Source organism: Sorex araneus, chromosome 1 (genome assembly GCF_027595985.1).
Source record: "Sorex araneus isolate mSorAra2 chromosome 1, mSorAra2.pri, whole genome shotgun sequence".
NCBI classification, from domain to species: Eukaryota; Metazoa; Chordata; class Mammalia; order Eulipotyphla; family Soricidae; genus Sorex; species Sorex araneus.
The window spans coordinates 81,187,378-81,199,901 of record NC_073302.1 but is presented as its reverse complement, the minus strand read 5'-3'; the positions used below and the strand labels follow the sequence as shown (position 1 = coordinate 81,199,901).

The following is a 12,524-nucleotide window of genomic DNA, read 5'->3' as shown; positions in this document are numbered from 1 at the left end:
CCCAGTGCCGATGCCCTGGCAGATGCTTGGTCTCACAGTCCAAAATCATCCCCATGCCCCCAGTCAGACTCTACCATCTCAGGATGGGCTTCACCAAGATAATCTGCTGACAATTCAGGTGTGCGGGTATTGTGACTGAAATCTCCAGGCTTTTTCGGAGTCAGGATGGGCTACCTCCCTCCCACCTTCTTGTACTTCCAGAAGTCCTGGCAGTCACGTCCACACCAAAAAGGCTCCACCCAGTTAAAAAAAATATACTCCAAAAGCAAAATATATATATATATATATATATATATATATATATATATATATATATATATATACTCCAGTTGGTGCTGGAGCAATAGCACAGCGGGTAGGGCGTTTGCCTTGTATGCGGCCGACCCGGGTTCAATTCCCAGCATTCCATATGGTCCCCTGAGCACCGCCAGGGGTGACTCCTGAGTGCAGAGCCAGGAGTAACCCCTGTGCATCGCCGGGTATGACCCAAAAACCAAAAAATAAAAAAATTAAAATTAAAATATATTAAATTAAAATATTAAAATATATTTATCAGTTGTACCTTTCTGATAAAAAATACTGAACACCCTGAACAAACACAATGACCTTTTAGTGCCTGTACTGCATATCATAATGCACAGACAGAGAAAGAAGAAAGAAAGGTGCCTGCTATAGAGACAGGCAAGAGGAAGAGAGGGTGATGGGAGGGAAACTGCAGGCACAGGTAGTGGGAAATGAAGGGATGAGGGTTGGAACACTGTATGACTGAAACCAAATTATGAATAGCTTTGTAATGATCTATCTCACAGTGATTCAATTAAAAAAATTTAGTAAAAAGTAAATAAATGCGGGGTGAGGGGGAAAGAGAAGAGAATGTCTAGAGTCCAGGAATAGCTCTTTGGTTCTGCTTTGGGGACAGGATTTGGGTGTTGGAATGGAAACATCTGACATATGGTGGTGGGAAGGTGTAATGGTGGTGGGACTGGTGTTTGGATATTAAATGCAATCAAATATTGTGACAACTTTATATAAATTTTAATTTTTTTTTGCTTCTTGCATCACACCTGCCGATGCACAGGGGCTACTCCTGGCTCTGCACTCAGGAATTACTCCTGGCGGTACCCGGAGGATCATATGGGATGCTGGGAATCGAACCCAGGTCAGTCGTGTGCAAGGCAAACACTATCCACTGTACAATTGCTCCAGCCCTGGTTTTTTAAAAAATGTTATTAAAAAACAAAGTGTTTGCTTTCTATTGCACAACAACCCAATGTGTGCAAGCATGCAGCTAAAGTTGTGTGATTTCCAGCAAACACTATAAGTGCACAAGTGCCTTAATCCAGTATATGGAATGTTTGGCTTTTAAACAACTACAACAAAGGGAAAGAGAAGGAGAATAAATTAACAAAAATTTGTTTTAAAAATTAAGTATCTTTTTATTATATATTAGAAGACATACCCATGGTGCCTGGGAGGTGCAGGGTCACTTCTCCTTCTACTGGAGGGTAGAATGTTGAGTCAAATCAGAGGAAGAAAGGCAAAGGCCAAATGATTTCACTCCTCTGTGGCACACAGAGCAAGAAGACAAGGGAATGGAAGGAAGCAAATCATGCTAAAACGTTCACCCGGGGTTACAGAATTGAGAATGCCAAGACAGAGTGGAGTGGGGGGAGGTGGTAAGATGAACTACCAGAAACACAGACTGATCAAGGGTCTCAGACACTACATAAGCACAATGTTTCTAATGAGTTTTGCTGAAGTAAGGAATGGAAGGAGAGCTTGAGACACTGGTGGAGGGATGCTGACATTAGTTCGGTGATTGGAGTTGGAACACAGTAAGCCTCAAACTATTAACAGTAGTACTATAAATATGGTGCCTAAATTTAAAAAGGAAAAAAATAATTCATTATAGGGTCAGGGATGTGGCACATAATGGAGTGCCTGCTCGGGTGCATGAGACCTGGTTTTGATTCCTAGAACTACACAGCCCCAGGAGTGGCCCCTGGGCGCAGCACTGGTGCAGGTGACCCCCAAATAATTAAGTAAACACACACACACACACACACACACACACACACACACACACACACCATGTTTTAAAAAGTCAGAAGAGATGAAAAATAAAGAAGCAACAAAGATGAATGCACGAAATAAACCAGGACCAAAGATCTGTCTGAGGAGCAGACGGCATGTTGCCTGTGTTAAATTCCCCCACAACTAAAAAAAAAAAAAAAAAAAAAGGAAAAGAACAGAGAGATAGTATAGATAGTATAGCAAGTAAGGCACCTGCTGTGCACATCGCCAACCTAGGTTCAATATCTGACATCCCATATGATCCCATATGGTCCTCAAAGCAGTGCCAGGAGTGATCCCTGAGTGCAGAGCCAGGAGTAACCCCAACCATCACTGGGTATGGCCAAAAATTAGCACTGTAGCACTGTAGTCCCATTGTTCATCAATTTGCTTAAGCAGACACCAGTAACATCTCCATTGTGAGACTTGTTACTGTTTCTGGCATATCAAATACGCCATGGGGAGCTAGCCAGGCTCTGCTATCTGCGGGCAGGATACTCTCGGGCTCTCTGAGAAGGACAGAGGAATCAAACCTGGGTCGGCCATGTGTAAGGCAAATGCCCTACCCGCCATGCTATCACTTCAATCCATGGCCAAAAAATTAAAAAATGAAAAATAACAGAAAGTTCTTCACATTTTACTTTACGTCCACACACAGGATCTATTCATGAAAGTTATATTTACCAAGTACCCATTAATCACAAAAATACCATATTCGAGATGTTTACAGCCTATTGGGAAGGCAGACATGAAATATTATGCTTCTTACCTCATTAGCTTCACTCTGTTGCTGTTCTTTCTTTTTTCTTCTTTTTTCTCTCTTTTTCTCATTTGTATTTGATTTGCTTGTTTGAGACTTCCCAGTATTCCGACCTTTGCCCTTTCCAGGTTCAGAATCAGAACCACTACCACTATCCACTTGCAACAGAGCAAAACGAGAAGCAGTAGTGGGAACAGAACTAAGTACTGCTGAAGCCATTGTCAAGATTTTTCTTTTACAATTCTTGTCAAGAAACACTCCTGTGAGAGGAAGAGGAGGGAAACATATAAATATGCAGTAAACATTTTTCCAGATCAGAAGTTCCCCAAGCTATTTGACTTTTACAGAAAAAAATTAGTCAGCAACCCCCTGGAAATCTACCTTCATAGCTGAGCAAATAAAAAGTGCTCCCAATCACACCGAGGGCTTACCGATGCCCTCCTGTGTCATTTCAGCACCTTGAGAGGGGGCAGTGTCTTTTTTAAGACACACAATTTTCCTCCCTTTTGGCCAGGTCCCAGCAGCCTCCACCACCCCAACGGCCTGCACCACCACAGCTACTTAGCTTCCACTTGGTGCTCCAGCCTTTTAGATGAGATTAATCTCCTGCTGAGGTCACTGGTCCTACTTGGAATAGGGGGGACACTCCCTTTCCCTCTAGGCTAGATCCGGCAGCCTCCAAACTCTACCTCAATGATAGTAACAGGCCCAAACTACTACTCCTGCAAATTCCACCGTACTTATGGTTATATTTCCTATCACAGGTGAAGCAGAGAAGTCAAAGAGCAACCCTCGGCCTACTCCTTCAATCTCCCCGGTCTAACTATAAAGACACCCTCAGCACAGCAGGAACACTAGAAAACCACTGAGAAAGACACACAGAAGCCCATCAAGGGGCCAGAGTGACAACATAGCTGGTAGGGTACTTGTCTTGTCTTGCACGTGACCCTGGGTTCGAGCCCCATCATTCCACATGGTCCCCAACATGTGTCCCTCCACCCAAAAAGACCACCAAGTTCCATGAGCAACAACAATAACACAGAAAACACAACAAATACCATAATAGCACTGAAAAACCTCAAAAAATGACTTTAGTGACACAATAGTGAGGATGTTTAGTGAGCTCAAGAAAACAATGGCACAGGAAATCAGCAAAGCACAAGAAAGTATGAGAGCCAAAATGAGAAAACTACAAGTAGAAATGACAGAAATTAAGGCTATGGTTAAAAAAAAAAAGACTATGGTAGGTGATCTTAATAAACTCATTAGAAGTTCCGAGCAGCTGAGTAACAACTACGGAGGAAAAGACCAAGAATCTCCAAGATGAATCTAGAAAACAACAGAAGATGGAAAATAGTCTGAAAATAAGTAAACAGTACACCAGGAAACTATCAGAGGAACAATGTAAGAATCGCTCAAGTCCTTGAGTACCAGGAAAACAAATTTGATGAATAATAAAGAAATCATAGTTAAGAACTTCCCAGAGTTAAGGAATAAAGATCACCAAATACAAAAGGCCCAGTGAAGGATCCAAACAAAAATAGACTCAACTAGAAAAACGCCAAGACATACTCCAAGCTCAGAATGACAAAACCAAAGAGATACAGACAAATACTGAAAGCAGAAAGATCAAAAGAGGAATTTACGTACAAAGAAAGCACATCAGATTCACAGCAGATCATACAATACTCTATTAAGCAGAAGAGAATGGAGAGATATGGTACAAAGACCAGTAAAATGAACACCACACCAAGAATTATCATTCATATTTGAAGGAATGTAAGAGCTTCATGGACAGGCTTAGGGAATTCCTAGCCTTGAAACCAGTTTTGCAGAAAAAGCATTACAGGAGCTTCTCTAAAGGACAGAACAAACTTCCAAATATATTGCACTGAGTATGACACTCGCTCAAGGCACTAATGGTTGTCCACTACTAGATTAAGGAAGGTATGCTTCCTCCTAGCTCACTAAAGAATTTTATAGATTTCCAATAATGAATTAATTTTTCATTTATACTGAATGTTCCATTAGGCTTTTTCACATCCACAGGGATTTTTATATCAGTCTTTTACTTATTGATGCAAACACTACATTTTCTAATATAAAGTCAATCTTTCCTTTCTTAGAATAAAACAGTACTTTTATAGGCCCAATCAGATTTTCTCCTTTACATTTTCCATTTTCCATTCTTACTAAAACTTATATTTCTAGAATATACCTATTTAGGCAAATTCTAAAATATATTAGAACAAGATTACCCATAATATTTTTCAAATTTATATATCTCTTGTGCCCATAGTGACAATAATACAGGACAGGACTTTGCCGTGCATGCAGCCAACCTGGGTTCAATCCCTGGCACCGCACAGGCTCCCTCAGCACTGCCAAGAGTGATCCTTGAGTGTAGAATAAGTTATAAGCCTGATGTGGTATAAAAACCAAAATAATAATGAAAATAATTAAAACAAAAGGTTGGAGGTTATAGACCAGGAGTGATCCCTGAGTGCGGAGCAGGGAGTAAGTTCTGAAAACTGCTGTGTGGCAAAAAATAAATGAAAAGATAAATAAGTTCATATATTATTTACTAGCATAAAACAGTAGCCATGATAGCAGAAGCACCCAAATATAAAAGTCTATCAGTTTTCTTAATGATTATCTAAAAAATGTCTTGATCATATGAGGCACAGAACTGTCACAAGCTGTTTATTTTGTTTTTGTTTGTTTGGGGGCCACAACCAGCAATGCCCAGGGGTTACTCATGGCTCTACATGCAGAAGTCACTCCTGGTGGTGCTCAGAGGACCACAGCGTATGCTGGAGATCACATCCAGGTCAGCCATGTGCACAACAAGCATCTTACCAACTGTACTATCTCTCTCAGTCCCCTGTCACAAGCAGTTTAAAAATATAGCTAAGCATATTTGACATTGCAAAAATTGCTTTGGAATTTAAAACAACAACTGGCCCTTCAAAAAAGTAAGATTTACTCTTTGAAATGAACAGAAAAATTTTTAGGCACTGAGAATAGTTGAGCAGGAAGACACCAAAAAATATTTAACATCCTTAGACGCAAAACTATCTGTAACTCCCAAAATCACAGAGTATCTTGAACAGTAGATACACAGTACACAAGTGTTCTGGAATAAATGAAAAATGAAAGATAATAAGACAAAGTGGAAAGAAAGCCTATACAGTTAAGTTTCAACACAGTTAAGTGATGGAATAACATAAGAACATTAAGTTTAAGTAGATTCAGGATCTATGACTTTATGAAAAGGTAGAACTGAAAGAGGAATATGCTCAAGGACAGTGATCCCTTATTTGGTAAGGGTAGCACTGTAGCACTGTCCTCCTGTTGTTCATAGATCTGCTCGAGTAGGCACCAGTAATGTCTCCATTGTGACACTTGTTACTGTTTTTGGCATATCGAACACACCACAGGGAGCTTGCCAGACTCTGCCGTGCGGGCGGGATACTCTCGGTAGCTTGCCTGGTTCTCTGAGAGGACTAGAGGAATCGAACCCGGGTCAGCGCATGCAAGGCAAATGCACTACCCACTGTGCTATTTGGTCATGGTAAGAACCAAAAAGGGAGAACAGGAGAGTGGCAGTGATTTCCTCTATACTTTTATTGTATATATTAAAGTAAAACAATTGCTCTAATTTGCATTTCAGTGGGTAAGGAGGTAATGGCTAGAAGGCCCAACTATCTATGCCACATGCACCTGACTAATGACACATCAACTACAGAAAATATATACTATGTCAAAGATGCATTAATCAGAATCTCATAAGTAGAACGGGGTGAATGTCATCATTACATATAAAAATAAGCCCTAACCTATAAATGTCTGTATTGTTATACATTGCACAAAAAAGAAGGAAATGAATGGGGCTACTTATTATGCCTTTTCCTCTTTTACAGTTTTCACCATTTTCCTTAAATATTCCATTAATGAAGAATAAATATACTCCACATATTTCTTCTAAAGGTAAAAGGTGTTTTTAAAAAGGAAATGGTGGGGCTAGAGAGGTGGTTATAGCAAGTAAGACACTTGCCTTGTATACAGTGAATCAAGTTTAATCTCTGGCCTAAATATAGTACCCTAAGTCCCACCAGGAGAAGATAATAGAGAGTAGAGGCAAGAGTAAGCTCTAAGCACACTGGGTGTGGACCCCAAACCAAAATAAAACAGGAAGGAAAATGACTACCTATATCCAAATTCATGAAGTTAAGCATAATATGGTCAATTCAGTATTAATTTTTCTGTGAGAAAATCAAGAAAGGGCTAATATAGGTCATAAATGACAAGACGCCTTTTGTTCATGTTACTAGGCAGAAGATGAGTGACAGCGATAGACTGTGAAAGACTAGATATATTGCATGATTTTAACAGATATTTACCTTCATTAGGCAATTTTTTTAATTTGCAAATTACAAAATCCAGGAATTCATAAGTAACTCTTTCCTTTTAAACTCTGGAAACAGGATAAATGACCAGACCATGACAGCATTAGGCTGTGTAAAGACACTTTTTTAAAGCATGTAAGTAGGGCTAGAAATCCTTCAGATTAGTACCCTAACTTTCTGCACTTACTTCTATAGTCATAACTGAGAGCCGTTATGAAAGAATGCATAGTGTTCACCTCCCTCCTATTAGTTTCCTCCACTCCCGTGCACTCTACTTAAAACCTCCCATTTATAAACACAACAATATGATCTTAATTAGGGTACTGTATCACTGTATCACTGTCATCTCATTGCTCATTGATTTGCTTGAGGGGCACCAGTAACATCTCCATGGTGAGACTTGTTACTTTTCTGGCATATCAAATACTCCACGGGTAGCTTGTCAGGCTCAGCTGTGTGGGCGGGATACTCGCGGTAGCTTCCCGGGCTCTCCGAGAGGGACGGGATGAATCAAACCCAGGTCAGCCACGTGCAAGGCAAACGACCTACACTATGGCTCCAGTCCAATTAGGGTGCACCATGTAGAAACATGGTAATTAGTAAATAATCTGGAGAAAACGGTTTACTGTTGTGTCTAGCCTCTACAGTCTTGACTGGCACCCCATACAGGCAGGAATTCTTTCTATCCCTAAAAACTAACACAAGACCTGGAACACAAAAGATAAGTTTCCTGGATTTGTTTTTCTTTTAATTCTCCAAGTACATGACTAGCTATCGGTGTACTGAAGAGAAAGGAAGGGGAAGTGAAAATCCAGTGTGTCCTTCAGAGAATCTCCAATTCTGATAATTCAAATATGAATTAACAAGAATCATGAATAAGTTCAAAGTTGTTTCACTACAAATGCTATTTTATTTATTTCTCACCACAACTAATTTTAAATGGGAAACATAATTAGCCACAAAGTGTTGCTTAAAAGAATTCATGTATATATCATGTTTAAGTAAATGAATTCTAAAATGAACAGCCCAAAACAGCAAGCAGCAGGATTTCTGATTTGTGCACTGAACTCCTCTACTCGAGATCTGGGGTCCACTGCCACTGGATCTCATCCCTGATCCCTTGAGCCATCCAGGATCAAGAAAGGTGGCAGTCATCAAGAAGAGTTGTGGTCTTTTTTTTTATAGACTTCCCACTCGACCCCTTACCCCCTCACTGTAGGCAGGGCTGAGAAACACTGTTCAGAGAATATATTACCAATCCCATCATCTGCATATTCTGACTTCTATAAAGTTCTATACGTTTATTTTTCTTCCCTTTCATAACGTTTCTCAACATCTCGCAGCTGCTACCATGAAGAGGAAATGTTCTGAAAGGCAGATGTCCTAGAGTAGAAAGATTCAGTCATTGAACCAATATTAGAAAACTTCTCTTCTAGCTCTTTAAGGTCACTTGAGTGGCATATGTGAATGCATGAGTAGTGAATAAGACATGATTTCAACTAAAAAAGCCAAGAGAATAACAATATTATAAAAATGGAATTTGCTTCAGGAGGGACATTTAGGCACGAAGCACCAGGGGAGAAACATCACTCCCATGGAAGGCTTCTTAAGGAAGGAAGGGTCTGAGCTACACCTGGACGCTGGAAGACTTGTAGTTCTGGAGGAATAGGGGAGAGAGAAAGAAGGGCAGGAACGAGATCTGAACAGGGGGTACTTACCCTATATGGTGATATTAAAGACCAGATGGAGGACTGGATGGGGCAGGGGGCACTGGGACATGGTGGAGGAAAGCTGACACTCTCATAGAGGGTGCGGTGTCAGAATGTAGTTTTGCATAAAACCTGCCATTATTAATATTGTAAATCATAGTTCCTACAATAAAATTAAACAAACAGGGTAGAGTGTGAGGAAAGGAAAGTTGGGGAGAGAAAGAAAGGGAGAAAGAAAGAACGAAAGAAAGAAAGAAAGAAAGAAAGAAAGAAAGAAAGAAAGAAAGAAAGAAAGAAAGAAAGAAAGAAAGAAAGAAAGAAAGAAAGGGAGGGGGAAAGAAAGAAAGAAAGAAAGAAAGAAAGAAAGAAAGAAAGAAAGAAAGAAAGAAAGAAAGAAAGAAAGAAAGAAAGAAAGAAAGGGAGGGAGGGGGAGAGAGAGAAAGAAAGAAAGAAAGAAAGAAAGAAAGAAAGAAAGAAAGAAAGAAAGAAAGAAAGAAAGAAAGAAAGAAAGAAAAGAAAGAAGGAAGGAAGGAAGGAAAGAAAGGTGGTAGTGGTACAGTGGTAGCCAGATCTCAATAAGGGGAACGACAAACAGGGCACATCAGAGCTGTCACATATATATAATTCTCAATCAAGAACAACCACATCATTATCCCCTTTTTAAAAAATGACAGGCATGTTTCTTTCTTTTTTGAGAGAAAGAGACTTTCTATAATTGAAGTGACACTGCACCGTGACAGTACACAAATTTCAGGTTGACAGCCATGTTTCGTTAACATTCTCAACAAGTTGGCCTGATTAAAAAAAAAAAAGCCACATAAAGTAGTAGATGCCAATCACCTGGGTCTCCCTGAGACATAACTTAGATCTAAGAGAACAAACCCACTCGCGCTTACACTGAAACAGCACTGCATATGAGGGATTTAAGACCCCTAACATTTTGAAAAATGTTATTTTATGTCCGTTCCTCAAACAACAGCATCGTTCACTCTGGCTTCTTACAGATTAAGGTTCCCTGCCGGCGAGTTGTCAAGAGCATGCCTGAACTTTATTCGCAACGCGCCTATCGTGCACGCCACACAAACTTTTTATTTTCTTCCCAGTCGTACGGCCGCTCACTCCAGCTCTAAGCAGCAACCGGCAGCAGGTGCGCCGAGAAGGCCGGGCCGCGGCGGCCGCGGCGCCCGGAGTGTCTGTCCCCGGCTTCGTTCGCTCAGGCTCGGGCTCTGCGCCCCGGGGACCGGCCCGCCCAGGGCAGGGCTGTGCAACGGTTTCGCATCGTTACTCGCAGCCCTCTCTGGTCATCGCAACGAGTCTCCGACACTGGGAACTCGCGGGGGGACGCGAGTCCAGACCCCGCCGAGACCGCAGCACCCGGGGGGCCCGGACGCCCCTTCCCGGGCGGCGCGGCTCGCACGGGGGGCGCGAGGCGCGGCCGGTTCCCTCGCTCTGCCCGGGCCCCTCGACCCGAGCCCGGCCGGGGCGACGCGGCGAGCGGAGGGCCCGGCCAGTCCCGCCGCGGCCCGGACCCGCGCCCACGCCCCTCCGGCCGCCGCGCGGGCACGGGCAACTTTCCCCGCGGCTGCAAACTTACTCGCACCCGGGGCCCGGGCGGGGACGACGCCGGGCTGGGCACGGACGCGCCGCGGAGCCCGCAGCGGGGAACGGCCCGCGGGCCGGCCGGGACCGCACCTGTCACTCGGGGGCCCGGGGCCCCGGCGCGGCGAGGCCGGGCGGCCGCGGGGGTGGCGCGGCCTGCGAGAGCGGCCTCCGGGCCGGGCGCCGGCGTCAGGCCGAGGCCGGGGCCCCGCCAAGTGCGCGGCCGGGCGGCCTCCCCGCCGGGCCGCCCTCCCGTACTCACCGGGCCTCCCGCCGCCGCGGCTCCCGGGCCGGCCGCGCTGGGCGTTGGGAGCCGCCGGGTCAGGCACGGGGCACGCGGGGCGCGCGGGCTCGTCAGCGGGCGCCGGCACTAACGGGCCCGGGCCGTGCCGAGCGGCGCGGACGGCGGCTGCGGGCGGCGGGCGGGGCGGCCGGGGGGAGGCGGCGGGCGGGCGGGGAGCGCGGGGCGGGCGGGCCGGGGCGGCCGGCGGGCGGCGGGGCGCGGGGCGGGGCCTGCGGGGCCTGCGGGGCCGCGCCGCGCGCTCGGGCTGTTTGTCTGGGCGGCGCGGCCTGGCCGTGGGGAGCGTCGCCGCTGCCGGGCACCCGGGCTCGGGGAGACGCGCGGAACCGCCGGGCCGCGCAGGGAGCTACGGGGGCCGGGCAGGGTCCAACGGCTCCGGAGGCGGCAGCGCCGCGGGCCTCGCGGTCAGCGGGGAGACGGGGCCGCCGCGGGACCCGGCCCGAGCTTCACCTGCCCCGCGGGCTCCCTCCCGGCCGGTACGGGGTTCGAGCGGTGAGTCTCGGCCCGGCGCTCCTCGCCCCGCGCTCCCCAGCCCCCGCGGCATCCCCCCCGCCGCGCGCGATGCCCGGAGTGGGACAGCGGCCGGAGTCAGCCTGTGTCCAGGCGGCGGCGGAACAAAAGTTTCAAGGCGAAGACCGGGTAATGGTAAGGGGCTCCCGCGGATGCAAGAGCCCCGCAGAGACCAGGAAAACGCCTCGCCTGCCTGTCCGGGACCCGGGGAGGACGCACGGAGGAAGCACTGGGGACAGAGTGAGGGGAGAAGGTTTTCAGCAGGAAGGCGGCCCGGGGACACGCGTGAAGGTGAACCAGCGAAGGCCCTTCCCGGGGAAGAGTGAAGGGTGAGACGCTTGGAAATGCGGCCCGAGCGATGCTGCAGTGGGGCCCGTCCCCGGCATCCAGAGCCACCGGGAGTGATTCCCGAGAGCTCGAGCCGGGAGTGAGCTCTGAGCCACCCGGTGTGGTCCCCCAACATAAACTCTTGGCAGTGTCGGTAAATGGCAAAATCGGAGAATAGAGCCTGGGAGTGTATCACTTAAATTTAAATTTTCATTGTTTTTGAGGGGGCAGCTTTTCCAGACCTCTTCTGTGAGCAGAGACGGAAAAACAGGGAAACTGCCAGATAGACCTGCAAATGGCCAGGTGAAACGAAACAATCAACTCAAGGTTGGTCGGAAAGAATTTAAATTTAAAATGTAGGAATTTAGAATTTCTGCGATATGGTTGAAAAACGATGTGATGGCAAAATCTACAAAATTTTGCAAATGGTCAGTTGCTTTTACCACAAGGGGATAGCATGAAAACATAAATGAAATTTTTATGAAGTAGGAAGAGAAGAATCAAAGATAGTGGATGTTGAGTTTATAGGTAATTGCAGTAGAAGAGAGAACATTACATTAGAAGAAATGGTAGGAACTGCTTTTTGAAAGACCAGTTTATACTTGGACCATTTTAAGGGTTTGAAAATTAAGACAAACAATTGAAGGTAGACACTAAGTAGTTAGACATCAAGATTTTTGCGGAGGGGTGAGGGGGGAGATGACTTAACCAGAGAATAGGCTAGGAAATCATCAGCCTAGCCTAGATATATCATTGTGAGAGAAAAAAAATAGAGATCATTTTTAGAATAGAAATAGAATAGAAGGGAGAACATCCTCTTTAGTACCCTTCATCAG

General features: G+C 45.4%; 1 protein-coding gene across 3 annotated transcripts in view; it reads right to left on the bottom strand.

Moving 5' to 3' along the window:
* GKAP1 (G kinase anchoring protein 1) overlaps positions 1 to 10,972 on the bottom strand; it is an 82,041-nt gene extending 71,069 nt beyond the window's left edge. For 2 of the 3 annotated variants that reach the window (XM_055122670.1, XM_055122681.1), the window contains exons 1-2: positions 10,813 to 10,972; positions 2,843 to 3,093 (exon numbers count right to left, since the gene is read on the bottom strand). In XM_055122670.1, the coding sequence (XP_054978645.1) occupies positions 2,843 to 3,052 (210 nt within the window). In that variant the 5' untranslated portion in view covers positions 3,053 to 3,093; positions 10,813 to 10,972. Of the gene's footprint in view, positions 1 to 2,842; positions 3,094 to 10,070; positions 10,198 to 10,812 lie in introns of those variants that run through there. The other variant, XM_055122674.1, reaches the window with a different exon arrangement.
* Between the last annotated feature and the right edge of the window lie 1,552 nt (positions 10,973 to 12,524).